Source organism: Lampetra fluviatilis, chromosome 9 (assembly GCF_964198595.1).
Source record: "Lampetra fluviatilis chromosome 9, kcLamFluv1.1, whole genome shotgun sequence".
Taxonomy (NCBI): domain Eukaryota; kingdom Metazoa; phylum Chordata; class Hyperoartia; order Petromyzontiformes; family Petromyzontidae; genus Lampetra; species Lampetra fluviatilis.
The window spans coordinates 7,983,523-7,998,204 of record NC_136283.1 but is presented as its reverse complement, the minus strand read 5'-3'; the positions used below and the strand labels follow the sequence as shown (position 1 = coordinate 7,998,204).

At 40.2% G+C, this 14,682-nt stretch overlaps 1 protein-coding gene across 3 annotated transcripts in view; it reads left to right on the top strand.

Moving 5' to 3' along the window:
* The window catches only part of LOC144934181 (palladin-like), a 156,641-nt gene that overhangs the window by 129,872 nt on the left and 12,087 nt on the right, over window positions 1-14,682 (top strand). For 2 of the 3 annotated variants that reach the window (XM_078859742.1, XM_078859741.1), the window contains 5 exons: window positions 3,657-3,761; window positions 4,969-5,019; window positions 8,621-8,842; window positions 10,903-11,052; window positions 13,849-13,943. In XM_078859742.1, coding sequence (XP_078715868.1) covers window positions 3,657-3,761; window positions 4,969-5,019; window positions 8,621-8,842; window positions 10,903-11,052; window positions 13,849-13,943 — 623 coding nt within the window. The remainder of the gene's footprint in view (window positions 1-3,656; window positions 3,762-4,968; window positions 5,020-8,620; window positions 8,843-10,902; window positions 11,053-13,848; window positions 13,944-14,682) is intronic. The other variant, XM_078859739.1, reaches the window with a different exon arrangement.

Genomic DNA, 14,682 nt, shown 5'->3' with positions numbered 1-14,682 from the left:
AGCTGTTGGCATACCCATGTGGCCACAAAAACCCAGTTGGGGCAAGGTTATGGGAATTTCCTACTGCTTTGCTGTTGAAAATAAATTATACTTAATACTTTGCAACCTAAAATAACGACGATTGTCCTCTGGCATGAGTCTAGAGGGATGTTTTATACTCGGAGCCTATCAGTCACGAGTCTCTGGAGAAGTCATGCTGCCAGCCGCTGATAATACAAATGCAGGCCAAAAATACACCTGCAGAAACTGGCACATTTACCGATGCAGTGCATAGCAATGGTGCATTACTAATTTACAAAGGAAAATATCTGTCCTACATAGTTCACGGGGATGTTTAAAAACAATCTCTGTGTGGAATGTGCACAGTTTAACTCGTGAATTCGTTGGAGGTGTTTTTTATGTGTTCAGTTAGATAATATTATGGATCGTTTTAAAGATGGCAGTCATGGGCTGGATTTTAAGACACATCCTTGCCTTCTCTTAGTCGGTATTATTACGTTGTAATTATTACTCATTTCAATAACGTTAGATTAGTTAATCCATATTATGTTACACCTTCATCGTTTCTTCAAATGATCTGCCTGTCAATGGAGAAGCAATGCGGTGACTGAAAAGCATATCCCGCGTCTTGGTGTTGAGTTGCGTCTTAATTTGAAGCTGGTGACAAATTGGCATTTTAAATGGTCATCAGTGATTTAAAAAAAATACATACAATCTGCAATGAAGGTAAAGAATGCACTGCAATTACCCACGCACACTCATTTCTTCGTAATTTACTCCTGCGAGTACACTTTGGTAATGTTACAGTTTCCCCGAGGCTGGTGCCCCAGCTCAATGTTCAAGTGTGCGACCAGGAAGGCTTCCGTAACTGAGGGAGCTTTACCTCAATCAATTATCACTGAGATTTCCGTTCCAGCACAAGCCAAAATGTAAAAGCAAATGTTTACGTACTTCCTTCATTAGAATCATCATCATTAGAATAATGTATGATCTTTCCACTGCCTTGATGAAAGCCCCCTCAAGCCATCATCATCTCGCGTGGTTTTGCAAAGCAGCGATCCATCTCAATCTTGCACACGAGCTAATTTAACGACTCCATCTCTGCAGTGGATGTCTTCTTCCGCGTGCTCTCTCCGTTTGACTGCCATGCCATTGTTATAGGCTTGGCCACTGGCTATTATCCCTTTTGGAGACCTTTTCTTGCCAAATGACAAAATGTTTGCCTTTAACAACGTGAAAGGCCAGTTAAGCAGGCGTGTGTGTGCGATATGCAATAATTTGACATCGGACTTAAGCTACAATTATAATTTTTATAATTGGAATTTGATGGGATAAAGTGTTATCTAACATAATTTATGTAATAGTTATATTCTAAATATAATGTACTGTTCTTATTCACATTCAATATTTACATTGATGCTTTAGGGATTTATTTGCATCCATCAATGATATTATCTGCATAAATAGTGCAAATGATTACTTGTGGTATGGGTGGGACTTTGCTAATGATGCATTTTCTCATGAAGTATTGCTTCTTTAAACCAATAGCGTCTGCTAACCTTGTTCTATCCCTAAAAAGAATAATATAAACAGATAGCTGCATATTAAAATGTATTACATGAGATAAAAAAAGAATAATTTCTTCAACTGGTTGCAACTTGGAAATGTTTAAGAAATTATTTTTTATATACTAAGAGTTGTCACAAATTGATGTCCGTGACTACCTTTTATTCTTAGCTTTTCAACTCTGCCATAGACTGAGATTACAGCAGCTTACACCACTCTTGCAAATGAGACTGTCCTGGTCTCTTGAGTTCTCATCTGGTTCAACAAATTAAACTTGAGCAACTCTTGTAACTAAAGCTCAACACATTTGTCAATAGATCACTAAAATAATATATCAATAAATAATTGATTCAATTTTGTACTTAAAACAGTAATTTTAAGCTATACTTTATTCTCTACACCGTCAAGTTTTTTTATATTAATTTGCGGTTTTAGAATTATGGACGATAGCAATGGCCATGTCCAATTTACTGGGAAAGACTGAATGCTACACATGTATACGCAGGATGTGTCAGATCATTTGTAACAGTCCACATTTGTTTTACTAATAATCGCCACGTGTTTTCACTTGGGAGTTCAGATTGTGGGTGATTTTGAGGAATTAACATAGTACCTTTTCTGACTTTTTTGTAAGGAGTGTGTAAAACAAATGAGATTTTAATAGTGCGCAGTAATTGCTCTCATTTGTAAGAGTGATTTCAAATACAAGCACAACAACAAATGAAGGAGAAATCGGAGGGGAAAAAACAACCAAGTAGAAATCAGAGGAAAAATAATCATATTACAGAAGAAATCTAAAATACTGTTTGCTTGACAGAGGGTTTTAACAAACAATATATTTATTTTTTACAATTATTTGCGAAATCTAATTTTAAAACAATGTGCTCCTTTTATGTGTTCTATATCAGCTGTGGTCCATGATATGTCACTTTTGTGTGTTTAATTTTTTTATTTGATCCCACTGTAAGAAAGATTCCCACGATATATTTTAAGATGGGAGTGTTTTCTGATGTAAATTATAGCTTTATCTTATATGGGAAAAATATATGTACTCAGAATATATGTACTCAGAATTTTTTTTATTGTTGAAAGCGCAGTAGATGTTTGGATTATTACATCAAAGGATCATGCGAGATGGAAATAGCCTGGAGAGGAATTTATCAAGCAGTGGCTGATGGTGATGAAGATGTTTTAATAGCTGAACACTAAATAGGTTCATCTTCTTGGTTTTTTCGGTAAAGTCACGTAGAAGGGAAGTAATAAAATAATAAAAATAAAACATAATAAAATAATTCTCACGACGTTTCGGCTACAACACAAGCAGCCGTCTTCAGGTGAAGAATGAGACACTGCCAAGCTAGGAGCTTATATATAAGCTGGGTTGGAGGTGGAAGAAGAGCGCCTTAACAAAATAATGTACATATCAAGAGGAATTTAGCATATTCATGGGAAATGCGTAGGAGGTGGGCGGGGTGGTTTCAAAGTCATATTATGCCCATGCATTATGCAGGATCAGCAGCACCAAAGGGAGGGGGCAGGGGGTAGCATTAACAAAGGGAGGGAATGTTAATAGTATGTAGAAGCAATGAAACATATCAATGGAAGAGATTCAATCATATAAACAAGTCTGCATCTAACCCGTATAAAACTACTACACAACACCGACCAACCTACCTCAAGTAGGACTAGCTCCCTTTTCATGTCGTGTGACCTGCTACGCTTATCCAAGTGGTGAGCACTCTTTGGCTGATTGCACGTTGTCATGCGGCTTGCCAGGTGACGAGAAAGCTTGCTTTCCTGTGAACCACCCCATCTGCTGAATAAAAGCTTGAATTCAATGGCCATCTATGATGTGCATCGAAAAATGTGACACATGCCTCATGGAAACAACAGCCCGTTTTCAAGTGTGTCTGACCTACTTCCCCCCCCCCACCCCCCTCTCTTCAGCGCTGACACTGTGATTTGTTGCCGATCACTGGCTGTCCCCCTCAGCTTTCAAGCATGGGGCGCCAAGCTGTCCTCCTAACGCTTGCCATGCTCCTCGCCTTCTTCATCCTCCCCACCTCCTCCACGCATCTCCCGTTTGTCAGAGGCTGACGTATGAGGAAAAGATGGCTCGCAGGCTTCTTGGACCAAACAGCACCGCTGTTGTTTTTCAAGCCGACGAGCCCGAAGAGCATGATGCCGAGGCGCAGGTACAAAATCTGGATTCTCTTTTTTTTTTCTACGAGGTGCAGTCATGCAAGCTTTAAAATGGGAGATGCTCATCGTTTTACAACCGCCGTCATTATTTACCGCAACCCCTTTGACACGCCCGTCATCCAAATTGAAAAGGTCTGTCAACGATGGGAATCCCAATATTGAAAGCGGTGTTATGAGTCTGTAACTTTTAATATCTCATTTTCAGAGCTTTGTGACCACCCCTATTTTTTTCTCTCCTATATTTATATATATATAAGTAATTAAAGCGATATTTCAACAACAGAGGTAGATCCAAAATCTCTCAACAGAGCACAGGTGAATGCATGCTCCGTGTCTTAATCTTGAAGTGAAAACATCTTAAAAAAAAACATAAAGCAGGACCCTCCTGACAAAGAGGCCTTGAACTTAGTGTGGCTTCCCTCAATGAAGAAGTGATAACAATTATTAAGTGACCTACATTTATAATTTGCTGAGGATTAAGCAGCAGGGCATTCATCCACCTATGCCATAGAGTCGTTTTATTTTTCTTTGTTAAAAAAAAGTTTGTCCAAACAAAATATTCTGAATGCCTTTCTAATAAATACCTGAAACTCTACAATCATCATTTTGAGTATTGTGAATTTCAGTTGTAAACTAGAGCCATTTTTATACTTCTAATTTTAGGGACAAATTATGGTTGTCTTACCCATTAACTGAAACTGTTTCATTGATTTCAGGTTTTCTGCATCATTCGCTTGTTGCTTGAGTGATTTGTTTATGGATATTATTTGGTTGGTCAAGACCATGCACAGCTCACTGAAGTCACCGCTTTTGTTAAAACATCTCCCAGTTCCTGATTGCACACCATTTTTCATTATTCCACTCAAGACAATTTTTATCAACTATATTTATTCGCCGGTAGTTTTTGCCTTCAGCCGTATCCTGGTAACTTTTCTTATATATTTTCAAACAAATGCACGGGCGTCACTCCCAAGAACCAAAATGATTGCGCACGTGCCACCCACCAAGACAGCCGCTCATCCTCATCATACCTGGGTTCGCATCCGCTCCCAAGCAGCACAGACGTGTTTTCTATTCGGCACTGACATGCCAGCCACCGTGCCTGCCATTAACCCTGTGCCCCCTCCCCGGTCTCGTTTGGTGCTGTGCAGCTGTGTGACTCGTCTCACCGTTTTGTTTTTTCCCCCCTCGTCCTCGCAGGACTTTAAGTCTGTGATACAGGCAGCCCGGGAGTCTCTTGGTAAACAACAGGTTAAAGGAACTTACTGTTTACCATTTTACTTCCATTCAAAATACTCTATGCTGGCTTGTAGATGAGAGACCTGTCTCTTGGGCCCATAGATTGTGCACCTAACGCAATGTCAAGACGAATGTACATGGGAGCACTTTGAAACACAGAGTAAACCAGCTGCAGAGCATTCTACTACCATTGTCAGGTCATGTACAGGGAAGCAACATTAAAGCTGTTTTTATTTCTCCAATGCCAGTTCGCCTTACAAAAATGATAACGAGTGCCACCAGACTAACCACATGATGTGTTATCGCAGATAACTGGAAATAATGCTCACATTTAGCACTGGCAGAAAACATCAGTGCAGTGATACTGATTAGTGCACTAAATCTGTACCCTGCAGAGTTTTGTTGTAAAGTTAAATGACGACTTTTCAGGATTCGAACTGCGGTCGCTGTTAAATTTGACCCTTCACACCGCAAATCTACTGGGCCCAAATGCTATCGGTATTCCTTAAGGAGTCCAGGAATTTGAGCTTGTGCATGGTCCAGCAAAGCAGATGACGCCTGCTTTCCTGGTTTAACCCTGTTTTTGCGTGCTGCTGCATGCTGCATGAAAGAGGAGGCTCGATACGTTCCCAAGGTTGTTATTAACTTGTCCAAAATTAAATTAAGCAAAAATAATATCATTAAAACTGCATCGTAAATGGACACATATAAATTATGGATCTTTCTCATTCTTGGCCTATAGGCCTTTGCTTAAAGACTGGACGTGTTTAAAATGCCTGTTGTAAGTATATTGCCAAACTTGTATATTTCATCCTTATGGCGGTACCCCGGGATACCAAATAATACAAAATGGCCGAGGCAATTAAATATTTTATTTCTGAGACACTTTTTTTCCAGGGGTGTATTTAACTCCACGACTGGGGTACCAATCAATCCGAAATCAGTGCTACTCCGCGATGTCGAAACGCAGCGAGGACCATTGCGCTGAAACCCTGAACGCTTGTACGCACCGTAGCGGTGCATCGTGTACAGCTCGTCGAGATGAGTCGATTGCCGCATCGCCGACCATCAGCAGACTAAAAATGACTGCATCACTGACATTGTGCGAGAGCCGGGGTACTATGGTACCCCGGGGTACCGCCATAAGGTTCATTTATTCCTAAGCATACATTTAACTTACAGTTTTTTTTCTAACTTTAAAGAAGCGCTGACTTGGCAACTGAAAATGCTAACGCAGTACTTTTAACAAAATTTACCTCAATTGCAATATTTTTAACATTATGCATTCTGGCAGCATGCTCACGCAGACTTTAGACATTAGACTCCTCAATGTATTATACATAACTTCATATTTTTTCATATATATGACGATATGTGTAATTGTATTTCTGCATCCTGCTTCAATATATATGTATCTTTTGTTATACTTTCTCTTCATTTTCCCGAATTTAACATTGCACACAAAACACAATGAAACTACATCGTTTTAAATGATACACCTTTTCAGCTCGGCTGGGTTTTCTAATGAATAGATTTTTCATTTCGTTCTACCTCATTAATTTTGTCTTCACATTGTTGGAAAGGTCACATTCAGTCCATGGCCATTTGAGTAATGAATACAAGTGGAGAGCATCTTTTACATCCACTCTTTATCTCTCTTAATCTGCTGGAGGTCTCAGATTTTCCAAGCCACCTACCCAAGCCACCTCCATCATGTGGAATGTGCAGAGGTTACACAATGGCCATTGAGGTCCCATGTGTCAATGCTTCTTAATATCTCTTTGTTTCTATCCTGCTCCTGTGCCCACTCTCAATCTGCCCAAACAAATGAAACTAAACAATCTCAAACATGATGTATTTATACACTATGGTGCTTTCGGTAAAGTCACGTAGATAGTAAAAATAATCAAATAAAATAAAACACGACGTTTTGCTCGCAACACAAGCATCCGTCTTCAGACTTTATATAGGCCACAACAGCAGATCATTTTTTCACACCTGAAGACGTATGCTTGTGTTGCGACCAAAACGTCGTGTTTTATTTTATTTTATTATTTTTTTTATCTACGTGACTTTATCGAAATAACCAAATAGTATGGATTCCTGCAGTCACGAAAGCTTAAAATCAAGATCAAGTATTTAGTGAGGCATGCTCTCATTGGTCCATTCTGACCCACGTTCCAGTGAGCTATTGCAGTCTCTTTGAGGCTTTTGCGACCAATGTTATGATTCACAATTTATTTTCGGGTCACCTTTTCGCATCGAGAAATACAATGTGTGTCGTACACCCTCTTCCACCTGATGCAAGCAAATGAAATAAGTGGTCACGTGAACACACAACACCAATGTATTATTACTTCGGGCGCACTGGTGTGTTGGAGAGCAATTTCACAACAGGCAAAATAAATTGGCACATTTGTTCACGTGACAACGTTATTTATTTGGCTGAGTCGGGTGGATGAGGGTGTACCACACACGTTGGCATTTTACTAGAGCGGCGATATGACCAAAAAATCGACTTCTTTTGACTTACTTTTTGGTTCTTTCGGTAAAGTAATGTAGAAAGAAAATAAATTTAATAATATAATTCTTTTGACTTGTTTGTTTAATCTCGTAATTTCCGACTTCTGTTTCCAATGTTTCCACCTTTTAAAATTCATCTTATTATGAATTAAATTGTTGTTCTATTTCTCTTCATCCTTTCTTTCTGCTATGGATACTCGTTTTGTTTATTGTGGTTATATGTTCATAATTTCAAAGGCAGGTGTTGTGTTGGAAAAAAAAGAGACTTTCATTTGCATCAGCTTCTGGTATCTGGATCCGTATTATTGTTTTCATTCTCAGCCTCTTCCACTGTGGCACAGTGAGGGCCAGCCAAACATAAATATTACCTCCTCTCTTACCCAGTTTTATCTGCTATTTTTATTTTATTTCAAATGCTTCTTATATAAGCATAATCAGGATAATGGTTGACAAATGTTCAAATTTCTGTCTTGCCACACTGCATAAATTAGAGACGTTCTTAAAATCACGTTTATTTAATTTTGCCACATTTTAAAAGGACACTTGGTTTTTATATTTCTGTGCAGAGTAGGCACATTATAAAATTATTTACTACGTGCATTCACTATAAAAGGAATGAAAGTTGAAGCACCATATTCTGACAATGTGAAAACCTTTGGTCAGAACACATTATTTTCCTATGCTTTTATGATATTTTCAATGTCTTCAGTTTGACTTCTTCTATAATTTTTAATATCTTTACCCCTTCACGCTCTGTATTGCTACATCTAATTTCTCAAGGCAGTTTATATTAAAACATTATCTCAACTTGTGTTTGTTCCTCCGTGTGTCTGTAACCCCTCAATGATTTTTTTCTTATCTATATCTCTGCCTATGTCCATAGTTTCTTTCTAGTATCTGTGTGCATTTGTGACTCTGTGGGCCATGTACATTCCGTCCATGCTGGTGTCACGTTCCCTCTTCTCTGGGTTACGTACACATTTGTTTTTTGTCGTCCATGCGCCCCGCCGTGGATTGGTCGTCACCCGTGTGGCCCACCTTTGTCTCTGTCGCCACCTCCGCCCGCACCTCCCTCTATGGCCACACGCAGGAGTACAAAGTCTCGAGCTTTGAGCAAAGGTTGATGAGCGAGATCGAGTTCCGCCTGGAGCGGACTCCGGTGGAGGAATCTGATGACGAGGTCGAGCACGATGACATCCCCACGGGAAGGTGCATTGCTCCGATCTTCGAGCGCAAACTCAAGCACTTCAAGACCTTCGAGGGAAGCCCCATCACGTTCTCCTGCAAGGTCTCCGGCACCCCGACGCCAAAGGTACCGCCTAGATCTTCTCCCATGCTGCGTTCCTGCGCCCGCGCGGTTCACGAGCGGATGCGTGTGATCTCGGGCAGTTTTCCCGTGGAAGTCTTAACTAGCCAAGCCAGCTCCATTCAAGTACATGTCGCCCACTGTTATTGGGCCATTAAGCATTGGGACAAGAATTGAGCCTTGCCAGGCTGTACCAAGAATGGCCTGGCAAGGCTTGGGTTTGTTTTATAATGGCCGTGGAAATGCAGCCTCATTTGGACCATGTGAAATATTTCCCATACTAACTAAAAAAAATATTAACTTTAAAATATGGGCAGCAAAATCTGTTGAGTTGAAAATGTGGTTGTCCAAGTATGATTTCAGTGTTGTGAATTGTATCTTGGATCTTGTATTTGATGTGTTCTTGGTGTGCATGTTTAGCACGTGGAGCATCTGAAATTTACACAATGCTGGGATTCATAATGTGGAGACACAAATTATGAAAATTAGATTCATATATCAGAGTGCTAACCACTGTCCCACTGTTCCACCATCTTCAAGAGTAAACCCTTCCATACATATCTACATTTTTTTTGTGTGAGATGCACAGTTGTAGATCTCAAGAGAAACAAGTACTGCAGCACATGTCCAAAGCCCCTGACAAATTTGATCTGTATTGAAAATTCCTGTTAAGGATCGAAACACAGAACTGTGTGTGTGTTGTTATGACAATATTATTGGCTGCAGACACTGGGATTTGTATTTCAAACATTTTATAACGGATATGTAGATGGATTTTTTTTCTCAAAGTAAGAAAAGCTTACATTTCCTGTCACACCTTTAAACATAAAACATGCTTTATTACCACAACGATGATAAACTACAGCAATATATTACACGCAGAAGTCCAAGCAAAGGTTGTGATATTACCGTTCCCATGCCTAATAAAGGTGCATGCACACAATCTGTACTAGAACGGTGACATTAAAATACAAACGTGTGGAGACATTCTTCCTCACAGCCAGCTCCGAGGCACGACATATGCCAGCATTGAAAGAGCAGAGCCTCTATTTGACTTGAATGAATAGCACAACAGACCACAAAGAGGTTTCAGAGTGCTGTACAGTATAACAACACAGCGTTCAATAAAAGTCACAAAAACACATACGTAACAAATAACACACGGTGCAATGTGTCAGCGACAAGACATTCATGGTATTTTCATAATGCTCAATGCACGTCAATGACACACACTATGATAATATTTGACTTTGAAAAACCAGGTCTCAGACCATTAAAATAACATTTCATTTCATTGTCATTTATGCTCATGGATGTATAGCAGCAACATTTGAGGTGCATCAAAAAAACATTCCTATATACATTTTGGCTTAATAATAAACATTTAATATTTGTTTACAATTTTGTATCGTGCAGTGTTAAGTTGCTCATATCATGTTGCAGACATTTACAATCCTCACAGGAGAGACAACGCCTGGAATATTATTTGCCTTACTAAGCAAGCATCTTATTTTTGCTCCAAAGCAGTCTCCAGTTTTATTCCACACAAGGGACTTAAATATTGGACTACTAAACAGAAATTGGAAGCTACCGATTCTCCAATCCTTGCATCATGTTTTATTTACGACAGTGGTTCAAGTTTGGCAATGCAAATATTAGCTCTTTGTTTGAATCGTCGTCATCATCATCATCACCAAAATTTCACAAGTACACTCAGTAAAGCTGAAAATAGCTGTGTTACATTAATAAGAACAGGGAGGTTCTGTAGTATCGGGGCTGCCACTGAAAAAGTCCAATCAGTGTAGCCATGTAGATGAAACCTAGACATTATTAAAAATACCCTAAATTATAGAGCCAATTAAACATTGATATTTTCTCAAATTGAATCTGCACTAGCTGGCCTCTGGCCTTTACTTGGGCCCCATGAGTGAAAGCTTTAAAGCCCTGTGATGTAGATTGAAATCTGGTTTACTCCTCAACCCCGGGACCATTGTGAGAACGATGGATTGCAGAATATTGTGCGAGTGTGCGAATGTGCTGTTCCACCGTTCCCTTTCGGCACGCAGATATACTGGTTCAAGGATGGGAATCAGATCTCCAAGAAATCCGAACGCTTCCAAATGCAGCGAGACTCTGAGGGAAACTGCTCCCTGCACATCCCTCTCACAACCATGGATGACGACGGCAACTACACCGTCATGGCTGGAAATCCACAGGTGTGAAAGAGCGCACTGGACCCTCCCCATGCTCTCCAATTGAAACAATGATAACGATAATTTTCTCAAATCCCCCCTCCCCTCCCCCACCTCTGTCCACCCAGCAGTTTAATGGAAATGTGTACAACAGTCGGTTCGGCAGGTCGCGTGTGGGCACTCCCACCTCTGCCAAGACGCCTGGTTATCGTGGAAGAGTAGGCCAAATTACCCTCTCTAGAGCTCCCACTAGTGGAGGTGAGAGCAAGAAATTGCAGGGCTGCCCCTCTACATTTTTTGTTAATATGCAAATACATTAAATTATATTTAATTGTACGATGTAAATACTTGTGTAGTCAATTCAGCAAGCCTCTCACGCTGGATGTGACTCACTGCAGTGTGTGTATGAGGCATCTCACTATTCACTGCCCCCGCTCCCCCTCAAATAAGTCAATTATCGTAATTTGGGGTCACGGTTCGATTCAAGAATAAAATCATATTTGTATCATATTTAATTATCAGCATTGTTTCTTGATTCAGTTTCGTCATATTTTTGTACAGTGTTATTCACCCAATTTGCCTAAACGTAAGATTCAGAATAACATTTACGTATATATTTTCGATTAATCGTAAATGATCATCGAATCACACATTTCAATGCGTTTATATGGAGGATATGAATATATTTTAGTCCATGAATTCAGGCAATCCTGCATGCCTGATATGTATAGAAATTTTATCCATGACAGTTTAGATGGGCCTACATTCAGAGAGAAAACAAACCCTTTGTTTAACTTTTAAGAGCATGCACTGAAATATAATGAATATGCATGGTTATCTATACTACACAAGAACTATTACACTGGAGTGTATGTGGTCTATTTATTTATTTTGCATCAGAATGCTGTACTGCACCCTGTGTGGGACCGTGAGTGCGTATCAGAGAATGTGTCGAGTGTGTGCCACAATCAATCCATATTAGGTGCTCAACTGAATAGGTTTCAAATCAAACAACCATCTGCACATGTTGTTCTATTCCCTGTATGTTTGCATAGGAAGTACATATACGACTCTTGTGATCCTGTAAACAAATTGGAAATTCTACTCCCCTACTGGTAAAGCAAAGCAAAGCAGCAGACCAGAACTCATTTGAGTTCAACCAACCGCAAAGCCAACGCATCTCCCAGGAGGTGTCGCTTCATCTAGTTTACCTAGAGAAACTGCTTTCTAAATAAGCAGCCTAGCCTCAAGTGGCTTTGTTTTGTGATGGTGCTTAACATGCAATGCATGTTCCCATGGGTGAAAGACTATGTAGGCACAATTATGCCTCTCCTCGTCATCAGCAATCGTGATCTATCCACTGCAGGATGAAGGCCTCTCCAAGCCATTGTCAATCTGTCATGGTCTAGCGACACCGCCTATGTGTTTAGCCGCTGCACATGAGCTGATTGTATTGCTCCATCTCCATAGCGGTTGTTCTCCTGGGTGTGTTGCCTTCTTTGGCTGCAACTCTCATTTGTCACGGTCACCAGCCATGAACCCTTCTGGTGATGGTAACTGTGATATCTCTGGCTCGCATTTGTTCTCTGACCATTTGTTCACTTTTATGTCTCTCATTATTATTCGTGCATGCATCTCTCTATACTCCTATTTATATGCCCACGTTTCTGATCCACGTCATAGCACATCCTGCTTAAAGCTTTAAACAATACAGAGTTTCATTAGTAAACAGTTTTTTTAAAGCAATGCAACCTGCTTTGATCTGCTTCATTACTTCAGCATTTTAATCCTCGTGTACTTTGAATTACGAAACTTTTTCTGAAAATTGAACTGGAGAAATAAAAAAAGCATTCACATAAATGGAGAAAATATTAAACGTCACAGATTTTATGATAGCATAGTCACTGTAATAACCTATGGAAACTACACGAAATAATGATTTTTCTTTTTTACAAAGTCTACCTATATGTATAACACTGTGAATCGTAGATTGCATTCTAAATGACCTGTTTGAACGTTTCAATTCTTTGTAGAGTAATACGCATTGTTGCATCCTCTGCTTATCTCTTTAAACGTCCTGCTCTGAATATGAAAATGTTCACATTGGAGGGGTTTTCCATTTCAATAAGTAACTGACGCCAAATTTATTTTAAATATCTTTGAAGATAAATGTGCAGAGACTGCTTAATATTAAATCCACACAGGAGGAATAACCATATTTAATGACAACGTGTCGCAAAATGTCCCTTTTCAATGTTTATTTCCACACGACCATTCCCCCACCTAAGACACACTAATTAATTACACAATACGGTATAAAAAGCAAAAATGTACACATGTAAAGATAAAGGTGCAGCCCTGCAATTGCTTACGCACGCCACTTTTGACAACAGGGGTTCCACTAGAGGGAGCGCTATTAAGCCACTATAGAGTGTGGTTGACCCATTCTTCCACACTGGCAATGTCTTGGAAGAAGCAGGGATTACCCTACACTTTACCCCACCATACACGACTTGCCAATCGACGAACCGTCGTGCACCCATTTATTCTGCTAGGAAAACAAAGGTGGGGGGAATTGTAGGAGCTTAGAGATCTCTGGGTTGCATTGTTGTGGAGCGTGCAGCGCCGTGAAGCATTGCGGGTCATTAAAATAAACGGACGTCTGCTTGTCTCGCCACAGTATTTCTAAGCATAAACGTACACGTTCTGTGTTGAACGGTTTTGAGAGTGGTATAACAAGATGCGCGCTTTGTGATGTTTTATTCACTGAATCTTGAAGGTTTGTTTGTGCGCTTGTTCGTTTTTTGTTGCGCTCCGCAGGGTCGCATCAGCTGCTCAGGGCGGTTGATGGTGCAAAACGTCAACCAGCGAGGCCGCGTGGCACGGAGTCAGTCAGGGCAGCCTGCGGCTAGAAGGTGCCACAACAGTAAAGTGCAACTAGTGCCGCTCCCGACATTCACTGTTGTTATTATTATGACATTTGAGTCTCAACACACTTTTTCAGGAGAGTCCCACTAACTTTTCGCAATCGGGGGGTGAAAATTGCTGTCTTCCCCAATTCAAAATATTTACCAATATTTTTATTTGGACCTTGATGCTGGCACACAGTGGCCTCCTCCTCGAATAATGTCTTGGGATCTTTAACATCCACTGTGAGGGACACATCCCTTGTATTAACTAGAGCAGCCTGCCAGATTCAAACCATGAGTCTCAGTCGCTACTACTGGGCCATGTCACTGCCCAACATGCAGCATCATTGTATGCAGCAAATGTACATTTCCATGAGTACGTGACCTGCTCACACCATGCAGATCATGGGGGCCATACTTTACCACGCTGGTCAGTGAGGGTTGGTGAAAGCGCAGCAATTAATTTTGCTTCGCCATTCTCTGCTGACAACATTAGTGTCTGCGGAGCTGTGATACAGTGATAATATTGCACGATAAAAATAACAGTAGAACAGCTATTTTATTTTATTATGTTTTATTTTTATTATTTTATTACTTCCCTTCTACGTGACTTTACCGAAAGAACCAAGAAGCTGGGTGGTGTTATGCTTAGGGCTTGTAATTCGCAAATCAGTGTCACAGTGAATTATTGCTCAATTGGGCATGGAGCCCTGAGCCTCTGGTCAAATTTCCACATTCCTATGAC